Here is a 25,209-nt window from a genome sequence, read left to right as displayed (position 1 = left end):
CAGCAACTCTGATCAGTGCTCTCCAGCAGATTTGCCGCTGGGACATCCCTGTGGAGATTGTAAGGCACACACAGCATGCTGATGTCACCCTGCTATTCTTCTAATTGGCAACAAAATGGAGCTTAGGAAAGCACTGGTCTTGCATCCAAAAGGGAAATCCTTCAGAGAGAGACCAAGCTTCTAGGCCTTCAAAATCAGTGCGGAAGGGGAAGCAGGTTCTGCTGTCTAATCGTCTGACAACCCTCTCTATCTCTTTCTCTCTCTCGTGCATGTACACTTACTTCTGCTCTTTCTGAAATCTTTTACAGAAGCTGCTGGAGAGAGAGAGAGAGAGAGAGAGAGAGAGAGAGAGAGAGAGAGAGAGAGATGAACATTGAATGGGGCAAGTCCTATCTACTTAACCCTTCCCAACCTGCTCCACACTGTGCCATTCTTTTTGGAATTCCCTTTTTTTTAATTAAAAAAGAAGGTGGGGGCAACTTTCTGCAATGCAGTGTCATTAAAAGAAGAAGAAGAAAATATTGAATTAAATAAACCCACAGAACTGTCTGGGTATCATTATTCATTTTCATGTGTGTCATGCTTGAGAAAGCCTTGCATATTTTAAGCAGCTATAGATCTACTAAAACTGTCAAAACCCAATCTCTGTGTACTTCATACTTCTGCATTTGAGTAAATCAGCACTGCTTTTATGGGTCCATAAAACTCTCTGACTCATCCTCGTGACACCATGGTTTTTCCCCTCAATTTGTTCTCATTACCAGCTAGAGTTAATGAGATAATGTTCAAGAATGATTTGCGGCGGAATGAGAGTTCAGCTTAGAGTGGCCGTGGCATCTCTCTCTCCCTCTCTCTCTCGGAAGCAGGAGGATATTGTAATTCACAATGACATCTGTTAGTATCACACACACACACACAATTCTATTTTCAAATATACATAAAACATTTCTAAAGCATATCACGTATGCGAGGGTTGCAGTGGGGAAACATCTGCGGATCTCAAAGGACAATACAACTCCCTGCAGTTCCTGGCATGATGGAAAAGGAGCAGGGCATTGGGAATCCACAATCTATATTAATATATGCTGGATACAAAAAGCCCAGCGCAACCCAGATTCTTCTGACTTCACCTAAATCTTTAAAGTCATGCTAAGAGACAGCAGTTTGAACACTGGTAAGCTTCATTTCTCCCTCGGTATAAATTGAATGGAGATATATAATGCAGTTTCAATTAGAAACCGTGGGCTTCTATTGCAGGTAGCAAATTCCTTATCCACTTTTTTTAAAGTGGTAGCCTTTAAATGAAGACAGCATAAATTAAAATAATTGCATTTCCCTGTGACTTGTACAATCACAACTTGGGTAGGAACACTATGCTTCAAACCACCAGCTAGCAAACGAACAATGGCGTCTGGGACGCCGGTACTGAACAGACACAGCTCTTGTCAAGAGGCAGCCAAGCTGTTTATGGGAGCCAGGTGATTTGATTTTATCATGCTGGTTCTATTGGATTTGCACAGGGTGCCATTTAGTTTCTGAGCTCAATTCAATTTCTGCTGGCTCAGCTCCACATCACTCTCATGCTGCTGGAATTTGTTGAACAGGTTGAACACTGTTAACTCATTAAACTGAGTGTATGCTGGGATGGGCTTCTCTTTTCTTAATGAATGACGCTTGGGCTGTTCTGACCTTATTACCGTATTGTTAGCCACTCTGCGTCACAACTTTGGAAAAATAAGCAGGACAGAGATTTCGGAAAATAAATGAGTAAGAGGCAGCCAATACCATGGAACACAAGACAATTCCAACTGAGGCAAAGCGGTCCTCCTCCTGGGTCTCTAATAAGATTGGAATACCAGTGGAATCACCCCAGATAGCTAAAGAACAGCTAAGAAAATTAATACCCATTTACATAGCAATTCTTTCAAAACATGGATGTGGGTTTTTTATATGATTGGCTTGTACTTTTAATATTAGGTGAAATCCTGGAGACACACTTAACACTTACTTGGAGGATAAGGTACTGCTGTTCTGCCGTCCTTGCCCAGAGGGCGCTCTTCTGTCCCCACTGCAGGTATTTTTGATGACCGAAGGGCAGGTGAGACAGCCTAGATTTAGGATTTTTTTGAAAAGACCTCATTAAAAGCAAATAATACCTCTTTGAAACCAAACTGGCCATAACACAACTTCACAGCCTTTTCTGTTTATTCCATTTTAAATAAAGCAATGAATAGCACCTCTTAAATGAAAAAAAATCAAGGGGAGGGGGCGGAGAAACCTAATTTTGCATCATTCACTCGTTTTTGTTGGGGTTTTTTTAATGGTTTAAAAAGTCAACTTACGTCTGTGTGCTTTTTACAAATGAATTTTTTGTGTGCTGGTGTTTCCCATGAAACTGGCAGCGGAACACGACTACTTTATTAACCCACATCAGCACAAAGTGAAATTTCTGGTATCGTGGGCAAAGTGAATGGAAACAGGGGGGGGGGGGGACATAGAGAAAAAGAATTTGGTGTATCTGCTGCATTAGACACAGACTTTGCTCTCATGCTGAAATCTTCCTTTGGGGCAAGAGGAGTGGCTGTGGAATGACATTCCATTTACCACGTAGTTCACACTATGGGGAAAACTGGAGGCTTTCAAACACAGGTTGTATGCCCATCTGTCAGGGAATCTTTAGCTGTGAACTAGATGGACCTTGGAATCCCTTCCAACTCTGCAATTCCATGAAATCAGATGGAGGAGAAATCAAGTCCCAAAATTCCCTGAGATTATATATTACTCCAAAGGGAGAGTGACACCAAGAGTATATAGCATATCTTAACACATCACACACTTACTCCAGGATCATCTTCATCTGAGTTATCGAAGAGGTTGTCTAAATCATGTAGTGAAGGGGCCAAATCTGTTACTTGTGTGAGGCTACTAGAACCAGCTCGGCCTGCGGCATTATCTTGCCGTGTGTCTGCAGGGAGGATGGAGAGAGAGAGAAAAGAGGGGGCGGGGGGAAGAAACATCAAGGATTTTAGACGTCAGGCAGAAAGGCATTAAATCACACTCTCCAAAAACACAATTGCTGTATTCCAAAGTTTATCTTTTAAAATAATCAGCTGGACATATGTGGGCATATTTTCAGGTGCCGAGCAACATTACAGTTGTACCTTGGTTCTCTAACTTAATCCGTTCCAGGAGTGTTCAACTCCCGAAACTGTTCGAAAACCAAGGCACAGCTTCCAATTGGCTGCAGGAGCTTCTTGCACTCAAGCGGAAGCCGCGCCGGACATTCAGCTTCTAAAAAACGTTCACAAACTGGAACACTTACTTCTGGGTTTGCGGCATTCAGGAGCTGATTTATTCAGGAGCCAAGCCGTTAGAGAACCAAGGTACCACTGTACTACTGTCCCCTGTTTTCTACTAATTGCTTGTGTCACAGTTCATCACTAAAGTATTACTGCCTTATGATTCTTATTAAGATGTCGAGTGGCATCTTTCACAAGAAGGGCCCGACACATTTTCACATACCTGTTTTAGGAGCAGAACTGAAAATGGACATTGCATCTTTCCCATCTGGAATGGTGGTGGAATGGCCTGTCGCAGAAATCTCTTTAGTTGCTGTTCCATCTTCTGACTGCAAACAGAGAATTTAATCAACCACAATTTCCTTAAAAGAGTTAGAAAAGTAAAATAAATCCAGGTGAGCTCTTACAACCTCACACCCACTGCTTTCAATGGTGTTGCAAATAGTTCTTCCGGTAACTATGCAATAACAACCTGTCACATGGGATGCGGCTCCAAACAGCAGATATAATGCCCTCCCCAAAGTAATGTTTCAAAAGCAGTAGGCTCAGTCAAAAACCAAAATTGCAGAGAAAGGTTTGTATGAATGCAGAATGTAAAATCACCATGGCTTTCCTGAGCTGTAAGATAATTCAGAAAGGATAATTTAATGTATGCTAGCAAGCTTCCATATTCAGGTAATGTGTGTCCCAACTATTTTAATGAGGATTCTTAAGGATCTTTATTTCACAATGAGCTTTTCCAATCAATCTGGAATGGGGGTCCTGCATCTGCCAACGGCATTGCCAAGAAGTGTCCTACTGAAGTGAATGGAATTCTTTTCAGCAGTGCAAACTCCAGGTGCAGAAGACCTGTTTCATTAAAGCCTCCCTTATCCTCCATGCTAGGGTCCCAATCTGGAACACTCTCCTTCAGCATGCAGACTTTTTAAAAAACAAACAAGAACAATTACCAACAAACTTTGACTTAAAGGTACAGCTACATAGTTTGTATTACGTGAAGTTTGGACCTTGGGCAGAAGGGAATGTCTCACGAAGGGCCTTAGGCTCAGTGGTAGGCTACACGCTTTGCATGCAGAAAGTCCTATTGTTCAATCCCCAGCTTGTCCCAGAAGACTCCTGTTTGAAATCCTGGAGAGCAATCAGTGTTCACAACACTAAGCTAGGTTGGATTAATGCTCTAACCTGGTATAAGGCAGCTTCCTGTCTCTCTGTGGCACAGACATGTGGCATTTTAAAATGGCGAAAGTATTCAGAACTATTATATTTACTCATAGGCAAACATAATCACTTACAGCTCAACTGTGTGTGTGTTTGCAATGAAGCAAGTACTATTGTACTGAGTGAGTGGTAAGCCATCTGGCAGCATGCAGCCATTCAACAGAGCTTTCACTTTGGTAAGTATATGAAGGATTGCAACCTTAATCAATTAAAATTATTATATCTAAATCTACAAAGAAATTTTTCAACACAAGACATAGAATTTAAGACTTCAAAGGTCTGAGTTGTAGTACAACAGACAAAAATTTCCAAGCAAGAATCACTGCACTCAAAAAAAATTGTGCTACTAGTTTGACAGCATACCTTATTCTTCTTCAGAGATTCTCTATCAGCTCCAAGCTTGCACTTCTTAGTGCCAGTGAAGCTGTATTTGATATCACCATCCTGAAATGTGTAAGGATCGCTGACATCTCCCAAACATTCACCAGGTTGCTGTATTAGAGGTAAGGGGTCAAGATAATTCATTGCTGGCACTGAGGGGGTTTCTTCCAAGATTTTAAATCTTTTATTAGGTTGTGCTAAGAGCCTAAGAGAAAAGGAAACAGAAAAACAGTAAAGTCTGTTCTGCAGATTTATAGATTTTTCTTACACAAACACAGCTAATATAATTCCTCTTCTGGTTCGATATAGCTGAAACAAAATGCTTCTTTAGCAGAGCATTACGAATCTACTGGCTGGCTTGTAAGCTTGCATTCTGGCCTAGCCACAGAAAGAACAGAATCTTACAGACACATCACTGAATCAAAATCTCCCCCATAACCAGAAACATTATGGTATACTTAGAGCATCTGCAGAAGTGGATACTGGAGAAAATATGGCAATAATCCTCCTCTTTACACCCAATTTTAATGGTTGTTAGCTACCTTTCAGATGTCTTTGAAAATGGAAATATGTGCTGCAATAAAACAAAGAAAGAAATGTTCGAACCCCTATTTTTGGTATTTGCTTTAGACATTATCTTGCTGTGCAGGAACAGGATGCACAAGTTTCCTGTTCTTCCTTTTCCTCTGCAAGATTGTTGTATTGGAAATATAGCTCTTACATTTCTCTCCCAGATATGTGGGGGGAGAAGTATACTTCTGGCACAGTTGTGCAGGATCAAGAGCATCTCATTTTTATGTGCTGTGGTGGACAACATTTTCCCCCCATCAAGGGTTCCATGTTCTGGGAGTCAATCGGGGGGAGGGCGGGAGGGCATGCCAATGGTAGGTGGGGCCAAAGCCAGCAGTGGCCAGGGCCACCGCTTTTCTCTCCTCCTCATTCCTGCCTAGTGTGGGTTGGTGGGGTAGAAAGAGCTTGCTCTTGACACAAGTCTGAACTGATCTATCTCAGGGGGCTTCTGAAATTAAGATGAGCGCCACATGTGACCTTAGGGCTGCAGGCTGTCCACCCTTGTCATATGGAACATATGGCCTGAGAGCGCTTTTCTGTCCTCCAAGTCCTTCAAGCCTGGTCTCACGTGAAGAGCTCACTTTAGGACATTGATTTAGCCATCCCTGAGATACACGTGTGAAAAATTCAAAAATATTTTTGGAGATGTTCAAAGTGCATGCAAGTTTCATTCACCCCTATCTCCCATACGCCCAGCCAAAAGTTCAATTAGCTTTGTCGCAGCCAAAATAACAAGAACATATAACAACTGTAAAAGGCTCAAGGAGTCTGAGACATGACCACAGGGCTGTCCTTCCACACTGGCCATAATGATAGGGTAAGGTTCATTTCCAAACAGAATTCAGCCTGCAAAACCCTAGGCTCTGATTTAAGCACAGTATTTCTGGAATGGATCTGGTACCTACTGCATTCTTCATCTGTTCTACGCACACCTAGAGATCACTGGCCACTTGTTGTGCTCGAGTTTTGCAGGCACATAAGGGGAAGAGGGGGGAAAGTTAATGAGGAAATGCCCAAAGCCTCACTTTATATGCCCTCTGATGTAAAATGGGGCATTCTGATGTAGCATTCTGGAGGTCTCCAAACACAAATAGAAGGTACTGCTGCAGAATCAATTCTAAACTCCAAATTTCTGGGAAAGTGAAATCAATCAACTCAGATCTTTGCCAATCCTTTCTAGAGTGGAGAATTTTGTAAAAGGCAAGCTAAAGCATTTGGTATAGGTATTACAAAAACATGCTAAAAAGCTCCTTAATGACTTTTAAGAAGTGTAACTGCCACACTCTTTTGCATTAGAAATATAGCACTCCCTGCAACACTGATGTCTGTGAAAGCAAATTTGAGTATTTCTGTTCGACTCTTATAACAGCTGTGGTCATTTCTGGACCAGGATAGCTTGACCACTTCAAGACTAGATTATAGCAATATACTCTTGAGGGCTTGCACTTGGTTCTGAAACTGCAGTTAGGGCAGAATGCTGGAGCACGATTGCTGACAGGAGTAAGAATCCTACCAGCATATTACACTTCTGCTAAAAAATCTGCACTGGCTGCCAATCTTTTACCAGGCTAAGTTCTAGGTATTACTTAATAGTATATAAAGGTTTTAGCAGCTTGGGACCAGCTTACTTGAGGGATTGCCTTGCCCTGGACATGCCTACCCAACCGCTTTGATCTGCAGAACTTCCAGTTTTAAAAGTGCCATGCAGTGTACTTTCCTCATTTGCTTTGGAACTCCCCGCCTATTAATATTAGGTAAACACCCGTTATACTGCTTTAGATGCCTGCTAAAAACTTGACTGTGGCAGGACTATCCAGATACATAGTTTAGTTATGCATGCTTGTTTTTAACATTTGTTGATTTTATCTGTGTCCTATTGATTAATTTCTATATTGTTTTATGTTCACCACTTAGGGGATTGTTTTTTGATTGAGCCATTTGCAATCTTTTTCTAAATAAACAATCTCTAGGTAAAACAAAGTTAAACATCACATTAGCACAGATTTAGGCTTTGATGACGACTGAAAGTTCTGTGTAACCTCAGGAAACAGCTGGCATTTTCTTTCCATAATTCTAGATAGCTCACAACAGGGTGCACACGTATTTCCATGATCTGAGGCTGCCTTTAGCACCAGAACAGAAAGGCAAGGGAAACCAGTTGCCCACATCTAAAAAGTTTAAAACTATCCAATCTTCTCATGGACATGCAGGAACATTCATCATTTCTAGTATTTAATAGCATTTATTTAGAAGTCAAATCTAATTCTCAATAGTAAAGCCCTTTTTAAATATGTTACCTTCACTTGCTATGATATTCCTTAAGGAGTTTCTGCAATAAACTACTCCTCTGGGGGGGGGGGTGGATGGAGGGGGGTATGTTTGTGTTCAAATAGGGTAAAACATGGATCAAACAACAAAATTGGCTTCTATGTGGCTACATGTCCAGACAGGGAATCATTTGGAACAAGAGACCATGCTTAACTAAAGTAATCAAATTATTATTGTTATTAGCTTTATCTTGCTCAGGGCAACCCAAACAACAACAAAACAGATGGACAAAAAACCCCACATAGATACATTAAAACCAAGAGGAACATCCCACCCACTTCTAAAGGGTCACAGAGAGTTAACGGCTAAAGGCCTGATTATAAAGTCTTTGCCTGCCACCTAGCAAAAAGTATTCGGATACCAGATTACTGCTTTCCAGAGCAGCTCACCACATGCAGAGTCCCAAAGAAAATTCTGAAAGGACTCACAATGTAACAGAGCCTAGCAATAGTGTTGATTCACTCAGAAAGGAATCCAGTAAGTCCACAGCAGCTTCTCATACTGAAGATAACAGTGAAATATTCAAGACAGAAAAACTAATCACGCCACTCTCTATTGTAGGCCCCTGTCAAGTTCTTTATCACCTTGACACTCAGCTCACCATCTTCCACTTATGGCACTCCCACCTCCTTGGAGACTTCAGAATTCACACAGATACCCCATATTCTCCTTCAGAGTTCATCACCTCTGTTGAATTGACTTTCTACTAGCAGCTATGACTGCTGTCAACTGCTCTGTCTTGGACCATTCTGCTGTGGAATTAGATGACTTGTTTTACAATTACTGTCTCTTTCAACAATGATTGCACCCTACCTCCATTGGTCCTCACTTCGCCCCTTAGATCAAGTGGTCACTACTCCAGAGCCTATGAAAATCTACCCAACCAAAAAAATGACACAAGAATTCACATTGCTTGCTTTCTAGATTTGCTATTGAAGCATTTGTTGCTTCCTCATATAATCACTTCTTATCCTTAGGGATACCAATGTAAAGCAATTTTCTTCAGAATCCACATAATCATCTTTAATCCCAGGTTTACAGCTATTTCATTTGGCCTAACATCTACAGGGCTGCATCAGTGTGGTACTCAAGAGAACCTTTTCCCATCTTCCCCAGGTTTAAAGAACAGTTCAATGGAGGGTTTGTAGCTCTGCAAGGGGCATCGGGGTCTCCTAACAACACTCAGTATCCTTAACAAATTATGGTTCCTGAGATTCTTTGGGGGAAAACATGTTGGGCTTTTAATAAATTGTTAGTGGCACTCCTGAGAACTCTTCTCACTTGCTTTTGCTATATTCAGGAGCAGACAAAAATCTCCTGTAACATCTAAAGGTAAAGCACCCCTGGATGGTTAAGTCCAGTCGAATTTGACTGTGGGGTGAGGCGCTCATCTCGCTTTTCAGGCCGAGAGAGCAGGTGTTTGTCTGCAGACAGCTTTTCCGGGTTATGCGGCCAGCATGACTAAACCATTTCTGGCACACAGGATACCGTGATGAATGCCACAGCACACCGTTTACCTTCCCGCCAAGCAGTACCTATTTATGTATTTGCGCTGGTATGCTTTCGAACTGCTAGGTTGGCAGGACCTCGGATAAAGCAACAGGAGCTCAACCCATTGTCCGGATTTGAACTGCCGACTTTACGAGGCCCAAGAAGCTCAGTGGTTTAGACCACAGCGCCACCCAAGTCCCTGTCTAGTTTCACCTATAGCCACAAAACACTGGTACCAGACCTTCTGACTTTGAATATCCGTTGGTACCATCCCAGATTTGTTTCCAGGCAGTCACAATACATCACCAAAGAGGTAAAGGTCTCACAGTTCTTACAGAGGTCAACAAGGTGGTCCTCCTTGAACATTCAACAAAAATGTTCTTATTTGCAACCGAATTACTTTGACTACACTGGACAACTTTTGAACCCAGTCACTGAAGCAGCAATCACAGTGGGAGATATGCTGTGACTCTATACACAAAGGCACAGAAACAGATAGCAAGACAATGATATACAAATCTCACAAGTTATCCACAATAAAAGCAACTATGTCTGCTTGAAACTTGCTCCTCCCATTATTGAACGCACCCTCCCAAAACCTTGCAGGGGAGGGGGGCAGAAACAAACCTCCACTCAGCCTTCCCCCACCACCTAAGGCTAATGATTTCAACTGTTTCACAAATATATATATGAATATGGCACACTTTAAAAGTAGTGATCCATGTGTAAACATTTGGTCTAACGCAAACATGGGAGCACTCTTGTGGTATTTTACTTCTGCATAAAAATTATACAGCTCGACCAGCACATACTGCAATTCCACAACAGGAGTGGTGCCATATAAAAGCCTGTCAATGAACTTTAAAAAGTGCCTATCAAGTTTCTTCTAAAGTTATAAGCAGAAGGCATTTCCTCTCTAAAACTATGACATGGCATTTCCTATTGGCCTTTAGAGGGAGACATTAATGCACTGTACAGTATGAAACTATTGCCTGCCGCTCGTTCAGCCCAGCACAGAACAGGAAACAGCACTGAACCTCACATTTTTTTCAAGCTGTGCTTTTACTCTCCGTTTTGTCTGAAAACCTAAGACCCAAAAGCTCATGGCTTGGGTCTTCTCCTGTACTACATACATGCATTGTTATCCAAGACATATAGAAGGACCACTAGCCACCAACACCCGGAGCAACCTCAAATGGCAACACCTGGGACAGACAATAAGTCTTCCGGGAGTGTCCTTACCTTTTTAGTGCAGTGCTCTCAGGGGCAACATCCATTTTGGTGTCGTATCTCTCACACTGGAGTTCTGGCGGGCTGAAGTCTGGATCCCCAGTTGAAGGAAGAACATATCCCTGCCATTTATTTGATGACTCTTGGTTATGTATAACCCCACAATATAAAGCTGTCTCGCTGACTTCTGCCATCAGAGGAAGCCTCTGGCCCAAGAGGACTGTCCTTTCCTCTGCGCTGGCCATAGGCTGGAGCTCTAATCCATTGCTGTAGAGGGCTGGATTTACAGGAACAGATGGAGGGTCCAAACTGTCTGCTTCCTGCCCCCTTGGCTGGGGGCTAAGTGTGGGAGGCAGAGGGGATGTTGGGGAATGGGGGGAATCCATAGGATTCAAATTCGTTTGTTTGCTTGGGTGCCTGGGTGGAAGAGTGAGCTGTTTTTCATACTTCCTGTTGCTAGAGGCTTCCAAAGAGGGCTCCATCCCCAAGGCCAGCTTTTGTCCTGAAGGGTCCTGTTCCATACACAGCTCTTCAGTGACAGACGGACGATGGTGAAATGGCAGCAGCGATCTTTTTTGGAGTTTTTCCGACTTCTCCTGCCTCTCTGTGGTTTTGTGCTTAGAGGCAGGAGGTGGCAAGGCAGAAGAGGATGAGGATCCTGTGCCAAACCCTGGTTGTGATATCGTTGGTGGACGACTGGAACCCACAGCACAGCGCTGCTTGAGAAGCTTATGCCTGGAAGAGAAACAGCAAGAAGAATTTACCAAGTGGACTGTAAAGAAGAGTAAAGAGGGTGAAGTGTTAAGTTTGTATGCTGATGCATCTAGATTTCTCCTCCATCTCATTTGTAAGTGGCTTTGCAACAGTAGCAAGTTATTTTGGTGATTCATCTGTTTCGAACCTGTCACTACCTTGACTTTCACATGAACTCCCCTGACAGCTAGATAAAACCAGTCGTCATGAAATACTCAAATCATGTGCAAAGCATTTTCTGGATAATCCTATGAATTTGTTCTGGAGGGGGACAAAAATATATATTCACTTGCTTGTTTCCTCATCTCCTTAGAATGAAGACTTCTTCTATACAGTCATTCATCATGGAGACTCAAGATCGGCCCTCCACACCAAGCCAAATCTGTCGTCAGTTTTACAGATAGTGAAAGGGGTGGTTGTCTCTAGAGAGGGTGAGAAACCTCATGCAAGTTCATGCAAAACTCCAACTATGTGCTGTGAGGCAGCAGGACTGTGGCCATCTGTCCCGTCTACCAAGCATACTTTGCTGCAACCTCTGCCCTGCCATATGTTTAAGCCAGGGGTCTGCAACCCGTGGCTCCGGAGCCGCATGTGGCTCTTTTACACCTTTGCCGTGGCTCCGGGCGCGGGGAGGAGGCGCATTGTGCGCCCTGACACTCCCCACTGTGGCAGGCGCTGTACTGGCTGTGACGTTGCATGGGGGCGGTGCGTGCGTTAGTCACGCACCGTCCCGACGTCACCTTCCCGGTTTTGCGGCTCCCAGTTTTTTTTTCCCTTCGGAAACGGGTCCAAGTGGCTCTTTTTGTCTTAAAGGTTGCAGACCCCTGGTTTAAGCCATAATGTTGACCAATATGTCTAACCTACAGGAGCATGGACCTAAGAAGCCCCATCATTGGCGCCTTAAGCAAACTGACTCTATGTGGCTGCTTTTATGACAGATTATAAGGCACTAGAGAGAACAACCAACTTTTGTAATAGACCAACAGTTTGAAGGGGTAGGTACACACTCTGATTATAAAGATTGGTATGACTGACCAGGAAGAAAGCAGCTCAGGCATTATACAATAAAAAGTTTGGAAGTCCCATCTTTTAAAACTGGTGCTACAATGTAAGATTTGACCCTGGCCTTAGGAAGCCAAAACAGGAATGCCTTGCCAAATCCAGTGAAACTGCCAGCTCTTAGCAGGCACTTAGCAGACTGAATGGCTTTTGGGATGATCCCACAACTTTGTTAAGCAGAAGCTAAGCATGTGCTTGTCTGGCACAACCTTTAAACAGAGAGCCCCCCCCCCAAACAAACAGGTACTCATGACAGAAACCACCCTAATCATCTTGAGAATTATTCTCTATTGCACTGACCTGGAGCAAGAACAGCACACTCTTTGGACTGGATCAACAAAATCCCAAGTAACACAGCTTCTGGGGGCCTCTTCCTCCACGTTAGTAGCAGTAATTTGACTCCTCCTGATACACAAAGAAATAATTATTTAGAAATAAGTCAGCAGTCAGCACGGTAGCAGAATTCAATTTGTGATCTTATAAGCTACAGAAAAAGAATGCTGTGATCATTAGAGAATCTTGCAGCAACTACAACTGGGCACAAATCCTGGGCCCTTTGTTGTTCATCATCTTTATAAACAATTTGGATGAAGGCACTGAGGGGATGCTCATCAAATTTGCAGAGAACACCAAACTGGGAGGGGTGGTCAAGATGACCTTAACCGTTTGGAGACCTGGGCCCCAACTAACAAAATGAATTTCAACAGGGACAAATGTAAGGTTCTGCACTCAGGCGGGGGCAGAGCACCCAGCACAGGTGAGGGGGCAGCCACGATGGCACCCCACCAGGATCGCGCTGCCCGGGGCGGTGCACTCCCCCCGCACTCCTCTTCCTCCGCCAGTGTCTGCACTTAGGCAGGAAGAACCACATGCACAAATGTAAAATGGGGGACATCTGATTTACTAGCAGTACATGTGAAAAGGATCTAGGGATGTTAATGGACCACAAGCTGAACATGAGTCAACAGTGTGATGCAGCAGCAAAAAAAGCTAATGCTATTCTAGGCTACATCAATAAAAGTATAGCTTCCAGATCAAGGGAAGTAATAGTACCAGTGTATTCTGCCTTGGTCAAACCACACCTGGAATACTGTGTCCAATTCTGGACACCACAATTTAAAAAGGACATTGACAAGCCAGAATGTGTGCAGAGGTGGGAGACCAAAATGGAAATCAAGGCTAATGAGGAAGAGTTGAGGGAACTGGGTATGTTTAGCCTGGAAATGTGGAGACTGAGAGGAGAGGTGATAGCCATTTTCAAATATTGAAAGGGCTGTCACATGAAAGATGGAACAAGCTTGTTTTCTCCTCCTCCAGAAGCTAGGGCCGAAACCAAACATATCTGACAAAACAACCAAAGTGGGAAGTACAGAAATTAAAACTAGGAATCCAAAACCTTTAGAAATACGTAGTGAAAACCTTAAAGGACTAAGTGTTGAAAGCAACCATACACAGATACCTTTAAGTGTCAAGTGGCAGCTTTCTCTCAGAAGACACCCAGCAGTGGTTGTGACAAGCCTCCACTGGCCCATTTTCTGAACTACACAATAACCTTAACTCTGGGTTGCAACATGAAGCTGCCAAAGTAGTACAGAGCTCCATCCTTCATTCTACAAAGTCAATCAGTAATTGGATGCCTTATTTAAGATTAATAAATTATTAAATGGAAATAAATTAAAAGCAAGCCATGTTCCATTTCCCCTATAATTATTATTGCACCTTAATAAAGCACACATCCCCATTTTTCATATATAAGCTCTTGCCTCAGAGCAAGAGCTCTTCCTTAGGGTAGAGGACCATACATAGTTCACGGACAGAACATGTCCTTTGCATGCAGAAGGAAGCAGATTCAATCTCCCACACTTCCAGATAGGGATGTTCTTAAATTTGTTTGACTCACAGTTCTTTGTAGTACCTCAGGTTTCAACTCAGGGTTAAGGCCACAGTTTATGGTGCCATGTTCTTCACACATGGCACAACATGAGGAATCTCCTGAACCTTCAAGGGAAGAGAGCTGTGCAATCCCTGAGCTTATCTGACTAAAACCTAGACAGACTTTCTTCCTACACTCTGTGCAAGCCCTCCACCAGCACAGGTTATTTTGACTCAGCTCCGCTACTGAGCCAGCCACTAACTTTCACAACAACAAGACAAGACAATGCTTCTACATGGCATATTAAAATGCAAATGAGGAAAATGTTATCTATGGGAGGGGGAAAAACACCACCCTGATAACTGTTAGAACTGGATGCCAACTGCAAGTCGAAACAGAGGAAAACACGTGTGATTATTATCTTACTTGGACTGTGTCCTGTTGAGGATACATTCCTTCCAAACTCGGCGGACCATACGATTCTGGAATTTTGGAGGAATCTTCCCTGATTTCTTTGGACTTTGCACAGTGACCATACCGTCTGGTGCTGCTGAATGGCTGACTGTGCTTGGAATGCCTCCACTTTCACCTGCAAGATAAACAACAACATCATAGGATACAGTCATACCTCATGTTGCATTAGGTTCATGTTGCGTCTTTTCGGCTTGCGAACACGGCAAACCCAGAAGTGTATACTTCCGGGTTTCGCTGTGCATGCGTGTGCAGAAGCGTTCTGTGCGCTTCGCACATGCGCAGAAGCGCTCTATCATGCTCCGCACTTGCGCAGAAGCGCCACTCTAGTTGCGGACTTTCCAGGGTGTGAACGGCACCACTGTATAGCAAAAGGTACAAGAGTTAATTCCTGGAAATGATGTTCTTTGGGGGGCCAAAAATGTAGGATTAGAGTGAAAATTCAAGCCAGATCAGATATAACTTCACTGGCTTCATAAACCATAAATGAGTCAGGCTCACATACACTTTGCTCCAACTTCTTCAACTCATAACACCAGCTCTGGCATGGAGATCTTGGTTTGTTTGGACCAGAGTTCCCCGTCATGCCTAATATGGTGAATTCTGGCTTAACCAAACAAGAATATCCATGTTAAAGTCAGTGCATAAGGAGGGGGAGGGAGAATATGGGTCAAATATTATGTCCAAAACCAGCCTTTCATTTGGGTGACATCTCAAACCTTACATTTATTACCAGCTGCTACATTTATTATCAGACTATGGATTGGTTTGGACACCAACACCAAACTATGATTTAATGTTACATGAACAGGCCTCAGAGCTCCTATAACTGCTTTGTGAACTCCAGTTCCCTCATGCAGTTCCTTTTTTTGGTGACAGAGCTTGCTGTTACACTTGAAGTGGGGAAACTACGATTTGCACAAACTATGGTATGTTTGCAACCCAGAATTTGGAATCATGGTTTGATTGCTTTTCCATTTGCAAAACAGGAAGCCAGAGAGGGCATAAAGGGAGGAAGAAACGTGGAAATCCAAGGCTTGCTCATATAATGGCAAAACACAGTTTGATCTTTAATCTGAATCAAGTTCATTTTTAAATTACTGCAGAGGTTGAGCTGATGTCATGCACAGTCATTCGGGACTGGCAATGTGTCCTCCCCCCGCGCCCCCGCCAAGGCAGTAAAACTGCTTATGAATGGCATCAGCAACGGCTTCTGTTCTCTGTTATGAATGATATCTTTAGACCAATTGGATGAGCGGCAGCACTCTAAGCATGAACTGGAACAGCAGAGGGAGCTTTGAGCTTGCTTAGCCTTCCTAACTGCATGTCACACACTATGTGCTTGAACTGAAAAAGGAGGTAATAGTACAAATCCTCAACAAGGTCAAACATGTTTACAGAACTCCTTGTTCTTATGTCTGGCATGGCCAGAAAAAGCCTTATGAATAAAACACTGAAAGCAGCCAAAGCACTGCTACATCAGAAGGCGAAAAGGCAACCACGCCTGCCCCTGCTGTAAAAGGACGTCTGTGCCAGGGTTTTGTGTTTGCTGTTCTTTCCACTGGCTACAAGTGTTTGCAAACCAGGTTGTACAATGGCATCCTGCTCTCTCACTTGGTTCTTACCACGCTGCTGTCAGCAGCCAAGGTCTCTCAAGGGACAGTTCCCCATCCCAAGTCTATGTTTCTGATCTGCAAATGCTGGCTGACGTGGAGCAAGCATCTGCGTGCAGTTGTGATGCTTTCAATAATGCCACAATGATGCAACCCTTCACAGGATCCAAGTCCTGGGTGGCGGCATGCAAACACTATCCTGCACAAGAATGAAGAAACAGGCACCAGCTAGCAACACATTTCTGGGATTTTCATAGACCTGATGCGCTGCATTCATTGACTGCCACATTCACAAAGGCATCAGTTGGAGTGTGCCTAGAAATTTAGACAAATCCTAAGACGTGAGCCAAATTGAGTTTGATTCTGAAAGCTCTACCCAAACACACACACACACAGAGAGGGAGAGAGAGAGAGAGAGAGAGAGAGAGAGAGAGAGAGAGAGAGAGAGAGGAGGGACCTCTGAAGCAATTCTGACAATGGGAAAAAACAGTGCAGACAGTGTGTCTGCCAGAAGTGAAACCTTTCTCCTCAAGCTTCCCATATAAGGAAAACACCAAGGTGGGGAGAAGGAGAGCTCTTTTGTGACTGACAGGTCTAGCTTCCAATAAGAGGAAATGATTTTACCAGAGATCTTCAACCACAGTGCTTTGGAGACGGGATGCTTTCCTCTATTCATCGCTCTCTGCTCGTTCTGTCTCTTCTGTGCAGTAACAACTACAGCAGGCTGGTCCAACATGTGGCCTGTGAGCCACATGTAGCCCTTGAGGCCTTTTAGGTGGCCCCTGGCAGAGCAGGGAATGGAAGTGGCTCCTGATGCAGCAGCAATGGCAGTGTGACCCAGCTTCAGGAAGGAGGCATAAGGGTTATGGCATGGTCCTAGAATCCTTCCACCTCCTTTCACAGCTTTCCGGGGGGTGGACCAGATGACCCTCAGGGTCCCTTCCAACTCTACAATTCTATGCTTCTATGCTCCACGACATAAGAAGAGCCTGTGGGATCAAGCCAATGTCCAATCTAGTCCAGGTTCTCAATGGGAAACCCACAAGCCAGGATTTGAGCACTCTTCTCTCCTGTGGTTTCACCCTGAGTTTGCTTACTAAATATATTAAATCTATTGTGCATTTAACTATATATATTTAATTAAATATATTGTATTTATTTTTAAAAAATATTGAATATATTGCAAACACTTTAATTTACAATGTGGAAATTTCATTCAGCGTGTGGCTCTGTGTCAAAATGCTCTTGCAGCTCACTTGGCGTGAGAGGTTGGACCACCCCAATCTAAAGAGTTCTTTGTGGTGGAGTTGAAGCTTTTTGCTTATATTCTAAAATCAGTTTCTTTCTCTTGTTTTCTTGTATCTACCTCTCATTCCTTCTCAAAAGTCCTATCCACTTAGCCCTTTTGATTTATTCTTGGTGCAGTTTGTTTGACTGAGTCTTTCTTAAGGGTTGGCTTTTGTCTGTTATCCCTATCGCTTCCCCCAAGTCCTATATATATACTAGCTATATCATGAGGCATGTACAGGGTGGTGGTACGCCATATGTTGCCACCCCCACCCCACCCCCAGAGACAGAAGCGTTGGCAGTTATAGTCCAACAGCATCCGTAATATAATTAATTGCTAAAGTTGTTCTTTCTTAAAGCCTTCTCACATAGCTTTTTCAGGGAGAAGAGTAATACTCGCTATAATTAATTGCATCAACACAAAGCAGATCTGCCTACAGTGTGTGCCCAATGCTAGAACCAGCTTATGTCCTTGGACATTGGCAGCCATGCAGGAAAGGAAATTATTACAACCGGATATACCTGTGTAGTGCTGAAGGACATGCCTTGCCTTTACCCAAAGTAAGTTAAGTACTTTCATTGATTTAAAAGAGACACACCACTTTAACAACCATCAAGGAACAGCAGAGGATATTAGATTGAGGTTTCACTAACACATAAAGAAAACATTTTTATGACTCTGACTGGAACGCTTTCTGTTTCCTGAAAGCTGCAGAGCTCAGATTTTATAGCGCTCCTCAAAATTTTGCTCCATCACTATACATTAAGAAGCATGTGTTTTGAAAATATAAATTTTACTGAAGGTGTAACTATGCATGGTAGTAACAGACCTATGTATTCAAATGCAAGTCGGTTCCAAACTCTGATTAGGGGAGGGTAGGAACAAGGTGCTGAATTCTTCTACTGCTTGCTACATTTGACTTGCACCTTGTCCACCTAAGCAATTTCCCCTTACACTTAATCAAGCCTTTGTTCCATCTAGCTTCACGTTATCTACATGAACAGGCCCAGTTCTCCAGAGTTTCAGATGAGGGTCTTTTCTATCACAACCTGGAGATGCCAAGGGCTGACACCAGAACCTTTTGCATGCAAAGTATGTTCTCTACCACTGAGCTATGGTTCCCCCCAGTGCTGGGAGTGCAGTGGTGTTGATGGTGTTAGAAAACCTCCTCCCACCCCAGTCCCAATGACAGCCCCCCACCAAAGTCTGCTATTCACACTATAAGTGATGTTTCTGTTCACTGGTGGTCCCAAACTTGGTTGGCGTCTCTACAGCTGTTTAAAATTTAAAAATGAGATGTGCTCATTGCAGCTGCAGTTGATGTGTCACATCTAGTTTGTCCCAAGAGCTAGAAGAAAGTCCCACCAAGGGAAATACAGATAGCAGAAGAGGATGAACACAAAACATAGCAGACAGAGGAAAGATCCAACAAGCTCTCCCTCCACTTTTTATATGAACTGAGCATGAGCTGTCTCAGGGAAAGAACTGCGTGGTAGGAGCTGTGCTGTCCTCCTGGCCAGGGCACTGCCTCCTGCTCTGCTCCTGAAAGTGACTCGGCCGCGGCAGGGAGAGAGAGTTTCCAAGGAGGGCAAGACAGCCAGAACCAGCACTGACATTGGCAAGGAAGCAGGGTACTTCTATCCAGCACCCTCCTACGGGGAATCCAACTGCCATCTAGTCAAGGTGTACAAGGGAAGAACTGTGTGGCAGGTGCTGCCCTGCTGTCCTGGTCTGGGCCCTGTCACCTGCTATGAATCCTGGATCTGATGGGGGCAGGAAGAATACTTCTGAGGAGAGCCTGGTCTTTATTAAGGTGAAGACTGCCAGAACAACCACTGACATCAGAGAGCTTCTGTTCTTCTTCTAGACAGGCAGAATACACATAAAGCTTTTAAAAGAACTGTAAGGTGGCTTCCTCGCTTACCTATGACGGTCTGCTCTGGAGAGGTGGGTGGTGTGAGTAACATTCCACAACTGCTGGGATCTTTCACGTTGCCAGCTCCCTGCTGTGTCATGCTGTTGTGGGTTCCTAGCGTGGAAGTGTTCTGTGACACAGGAATATCATTTTGCGAGATAAGAACGAAAGCTGAAGGATATACCATTCGGACGCCACCTGTTAAGGCAGGAGTGAAGCGACAAGAGTAGGCTATGAATGTTTTTAAACGTTTCCGATTTAGCGAAATTGTTTCTGCTTTGATACACAAATTTTAACTACACAGCCAAAATCCATTATTCATAAACATCATATTTTTGAAACGGTCACGTTTGTAACTAATAGGCAGCACGGATCAATAGTCTGAGATCATCGTGAGCTAGAAGACAAAGCAGCTACCAAATCTTAAGGCCAAGTAGTATCTCCAAAATTCTTTAGTATTAACAGATCCACAGTAAAGACTGCTACATATTGAACAGGGCTGTGTTTTTTAACTTTTTGAATGGCGGTCGCAGGAGGGGAAAAGCTATATGAGCAAAATATTGAACATTACCAACTATGACTTCTACTGCCACCGGAAAATCGTCATCATATCCCAGTTCTTCCTCTTTCAAGTTCTCTTTCTTCTTCAACACCATTGGGTAAAAATACTGCCACTCCTCAATTAGCTTCCGGGTTGCTGGGTCTGACATCTTATACGCTTGGCCCGTTAATGTACCACTTAAGCCATAAGGGCTTATCAGCACTGATAAAACAAGGGGGGAAAGAAAAGAAAAAGGTAGTTCAGCATACAGCCTCACCTCAGGCCCCAGTACACATTGCAATAGCCTAAACAAATTTACAGTGGGGTCAGCCCCACTGTATTCAATGGAGCTTACTTTCCAGGAACTGTGAACTGCCCTGGGATCTACGGATGAAGGGTGGTATAATAATAATAATAATAATAATAATAATAATAATAATAATAATATCATCAAAATTTTGCCCTAATAAGTAGCTTCTTACTATACACAGCTCATAAACTCACACACAAATTAGAAGTATTTTGGCTGGGGGACTGTGGGGAAGAAGCATGTTTTAATTCTGGCCAAATGTATATATATTGTTGTCAATTCAATTTAAAATTGGCTCCTAAACCTTGCAAACCTGGCCAAAGAATGTTCTGTTAAGGACCTCAAAGTACTCTGTGCAGCATTGAGACTCTCAGAGCATGTTGTCCTCTCAGCTGTTGAAAGCAGAGAGATTTAAAAATGTGATAGTAAAGAAGACGCAGCTCAAATTAATTAAGTGTTTTCCTCCTCAAGTGTCATTATTTAAGATCATTTGATGTTTTTAAGGCCACTGAGTTTAAGGATTTAAATCTGGGGATAACTCTGGAGTAAGAAGATTATAGAGTAAGGACGATCCGTCCTCCAGCTGTAGCTTGGCAACTAGCCTTTCATGCAAATCACATGCTAATTAATTAATTGCATGCTAATTGGATGTCTCCTCCCTCATTTCCTGGCCTGTCCACTTCTACAGCCTTCATTCTTCATCTCTGATCTCTTTTATTCATTCTAGAATGCCCCCATTTTTAAAACATCTCCATATCCCAGTTCTCTTGCTGAGGCTTCCTTTATAAGTTTAATTTGTTTATTTAGTTACATTGGCATCTGACCTCTGTGCTGCCATGGAACCCAAGGCAGAAAATATTTATTTACATGCTACATTTTTATCCTGCCTTTCCTTCAAGGAACTCGAGGCAATGTACAATGCACCCTCCACTTCTAGTTTCAATACTCTTCTGAAAACCTTTTTCCTTCTAGCTGTTCTATAAATTCCTTCCCCCCCCCCCCCCACAAACTTATTCAATCATTTCAGAAGCATTCCTTGTCATTTTAAATATACTTTTAATTTCTCTCTCTCTTCCTTGCTTCCCTGTTTATTCAGCGCCATTTGTAAACTTATCAACTATGGATGGTTTTCAGGCAACAACTTTTAAAAATGTTTTGCAGTTTGTACAGCACCAGACACATTGCTGACATCCCACTATCCAGCAAAGCAAGGCATTCAGCTCTGTGAACAATTTTATTCATATAGGAGCCTCAAGGACTAACAGCTGCTGAACTTTATATTCTATAGCAAAAAAGGTAAACGAAGAGGTAAAAGAAACGACATTGCATCAATTATATTGAACATCTCTTTTTGAAAACAATCTGGCATTTTGTAGCAAATTAAGAATATTTAAAATTGCCTAATGAAGAGCTATGGGATGTGGGTGGCGCTGTGGGTTAAACCACAGAGCTTAGGACTTGCCAATCAGATGGGGTGAGCTCCCGTTGTTCGGTCCCTGCTGCTGCCAACCCAAGCAGTTCGAAAGCACGTCCAAGTGCAAGTAGATAAATAGGTACCGCTCCTGCGGGAAGGTAAACGGTGTTTCCGTGCGCTGCTCTGGTTCGCCAGAAGCAGCTTAGTCATGCTGGCCACATGACCCGGAAGCTGTACGCCGGCTCCCTCGGCCAATAAAGCGAGATGAGCGCCGCAACCCCAGAGTCGGTCACGACTGGACCTAATGGTCAGGAGTCCCTTTACCTTTACCTTAATGAGGAGCTTGGATATGTGCATTCCTTTTCATTAGAAAAAAAGGTGCAAACAATAATTACTACCCCTTTGCTATTAGGTAGGCAATGCTTAAGGACGTTTAACTCTGCTGGACTATGGCCCTCATCTAGAATTAAGTGATCCTGCTTAAAGTGTCCGTACAGAAACAGTCAAACAGAAATTCATTATTTCACAATTGACTCCTTTGTCTCGCTAGGCAGATATAATCCTTTAGTGCAAAAGGATGCAAGCTGCAAGGCCAGGAGACATGGATTTACTCCTAGATAGTAAAAATGTTCTACTTAGTTTCAGACCGATATTTGTTAATTGTTACAACAACCAATTAGCGCACACACCTCTTCAGGAAATATATTAATTAACAAATAGAAAACTTCATTTAAACCTGGGGGGTGAGGGTAATTTAAATCACCAATTTAAGAAAGTCCACCATGTGGCAAATTAAAAGCTCACATTAAGTCCAATTAAAGCAGATATTTGAAGGTGGGAAAGGAAAGGAACACACTGAAGGTGGAGTCATCCAACAGTGAATAGCACAGAAGGTACTCAAGACATCTATTAAAATGGAGAAGGGGGACCTTCCGTTAATATCAATACTCACACACAGGGGCCCATCAGAGCTGAGGCTTAAAAGGACTAGTTTCTTACAGCAGCTACTGAGCTTTAGCGCTGTCTGTCAGCAAGCTAAAGTTCTAGGAAGGGTTTATAAATACAGGCCATGTGCTCAAAAACCAGTGCACTATTCTTATCATTCAATCAATTAGCCTAGTTTGCCCATCATGCTATGCCAAACCATGGTTTAGCATTTACAGGTAAGCATCCAGGCTCCAGGAGGGTTTGTGGCTGCTTTGTTCCTCCTCCGGTCATTCTGCTACTGTGCTACATACACTATGTCACCTAAACATGGGCTCAGGGTTTAACTCTCTCCAGATTAACCACAAGCTGAAACCAAGGTTTGTAACAATGGCATACAACCCATGATTTGTGAAGCAGAGCTAAACAGTGAGCCAGGGTTTGGAAGATATCCTAAGCTTAGTGCACCACAGCAGCAGAGTAAAGGGAGGAGGAGCAAAATGGTTGCATTCTCCCCTCGGAGAGCCCGTGCATTTACATTAAGCCAGGATAAGGTTTTACTCAAGTGATGGACTATGCTGAATCAGCAAAGCTAACAGCTAAAATAAGTGAACTTAACAATGACAATGATTACTTCATGGAAGAATAGAAGCCTTTTTCGGGCTATTTAAAGAAATGATGAATTTGTGTGAGCAGGATTTGAACTATGAGCAACAGAAGGAATTGAAGACTATTGCATTATTGTTATGATATGAGGTAAAAGGTAAAGGACACCTGGACAGTTGAGTCCAGTCAAAGGCGACTATGGGGTTGTGGCGCTCATCTCGCTTTCAGGCCAACGGAGCTGGTGTTTGTCCACAGATAGCTTTCCAGGTCACGTGGCCAGCGTGACTAAACAGCTTCTGGCGCAACTGAGCACCGTGACAGAAACCAGAGCACACGAAAATGCCATTTACCTTCTTGCCGCAGTGGTACCTATTTATCTACTTGCACTGGCATGCTTTTGAACTGCTAGGTTGGCAAGAGCTGGGACAGAGCAATGGGAGCTCACCCCGTCGTGGGGATTTGAACCGCCGACCTTCTGATCGGCAAGCCCAAGAGGCTCAGTGGTTTAGACCACAGCGCCACCCACGTCCAATGATATAAGAGAGGGGAGATGGGGTGCAGCAAAGGGGAGAGAAAAAAAACACCATGGAAAATGGAATGGGAAGTCAATAAAACAAAAGAAAAATTATTATGTATTGGAATGTCTATGTGATTATTATTATTTTTGAAAATTTAGTAAAACTTATTTGAAAAAAGTTACTCCAGATGACAAGAAGACACACACATAGGACACCTACCTTGGAATGGCATAGGGGAAGACTGAGCCATGTGGAGATGCTCCTCGCTGATCAGATATATTGGTTGGTGCTGGACGATCTCCACACTTGTACACACATTGCACTCCCCATGAAGGAAGAATGTGAAGGCGCAGGACAAATGCTCACTGAAAGGAAGAGAGAAGAGGGAAACGTGACAAAAGGTCGTTTAATCCTGGGATCAATGCTCCAGAGAATGGCAACAGAGATTCTATGGATCTTGCTGGAACAGAAACTACAACACATGGTGCTTGCATGGGTGTGAACACACTTTCATCTCCAACGTAAGTGGCAGAAACATCAAGCCCTTCCCTGCTGAAAAAGCAGAGAAGCATGTAGCGAAAAGGAGCCTGTATGCTGATCAAGACATCATACATTCAGTCTTCACAAGACTTCACACAAGAGTTGGAGCTGCTGCAAACTAAAGCTCATGCCTCAAAACAAATCACAATAAAGAACATGAACAAGGTTTTACTGCCTTAACCACAATCAAATCCCTTCACAAAAAAGGCATGTTGCAAAACAGGGAGCACGTGCCCCATTAAAATAAGTGCATTTTTAAAGAGTTGAGTTAACTTCTAACTTCCTTTCTTCTAGCAGATCAAGATGATCGGGAGAAAGCAAAAACTGCAAGGTTTTTAGCGAGGGCAATCAGAATAAGATCTATTATTTGATTATTGATGTAAACCTCCAAAATGTATTTTGTATATTTAAGTTTTTACCTCTATCTTCAGTACATTTTATTGCTATGGCTAGTGGCTAATGCAAATAAAGATTCTTCTGATCTTGCTCTCTCTCTCTCTCTCTTCTAAGAGCACAGTCAGCTCAACCCTGGCTGTGAAGCATGCATTTCATTAATTTCCAGCAACAATAGTAGTTTTCAGAACAAATCTCTTCAACTTAGTTGTTGAACGGAAACAGGGCTGCTCTGGTACCACAGGGACAGTGTTGATAGCATATGCTAAGGCACCAGATTTTGTCTGCTTCACTACTGGCTGGAGAGGCAAGATGCTTGTTGGGCTATCGAGCACCCAGAGCCAGGTACATAGAACATACAGCTCTGATCATTTCTTTATTGTTCAGCCTGCTGAACAATCCCAACAGTCACTAGAAAATTCAAATATACCTTTGCCATACTGGGTATTTTAGATGCTTTAGATGTTATTCATA

At 43.1% G+C, this 25,209-nt stretch overlaps 1 protein-coding gene across 2 annotated transcripts in view; it reads right to left on the bottom strand.

The window, feature by feature from the left end:
• MED13L (mediator complex subunit 13L) overlaps positions 1-25,209 on the bottom strand; it is a 165,329-nt gene that overhangs the window by 36,628 nt on the left and 103,492 nt on the right. For both annotated transcript variants that reach the window (XM_083478401.1, XM_083478402.1), the window contains exons 5-14: positions 24,022-24,167; positions 20,061-20,252; positions 19,499-19,687; positions 14,629-14,791; positions 12,630-12,734; positions 10,530-11,252; positions 4,881-5,103; positions 3,523-3,628; positions 2,841-2,965; positions 2,009-2,108 (exon numbers count right to left, since the gene is read on the bottom strand). In XM_083478401.1, coding sequence (XP_083334527.1) covers positions 2,009-2,108; positions 2,841-2,965; positions 3,523-3,628; positions 4,881-5,103; positions 10,530-11,252; positions 12,630-12,734; positions 14,629-14,791; positions 19,499-19,687; positions 20,061-20,252; positions 24,022-24,167 — 2,072 coding nt within the window. The remainder of the gene's footprint in view (positions 1-2,008; positions 2,109-2,840; positions 2,966-3,522; positions 3,629-4,880; positions 5,104-10,529; positions 11,253-12,629; positions 12,735-14,628; positions 14,792-19,498; positions 19,688-20,060; positions 20,253-24,021; positions 24,168-25,209) is intronic.

This window comes from Podarcis liolepis (assembly GCF_965112155.1).
Source record: "Podarcis liolepis genome assembly, chromosome: 15".
Lineage (NCBI taxonomy): Eukaryota > Metazoa > Chordata > Lepidosauria > Squamata > Lacertidae > Podarcis > Podarcis liolepis.
Note: the sequence above shows the minus strand (reverse complement) of the source record. Positions and strands in the feature narration are given on the sequence as shown.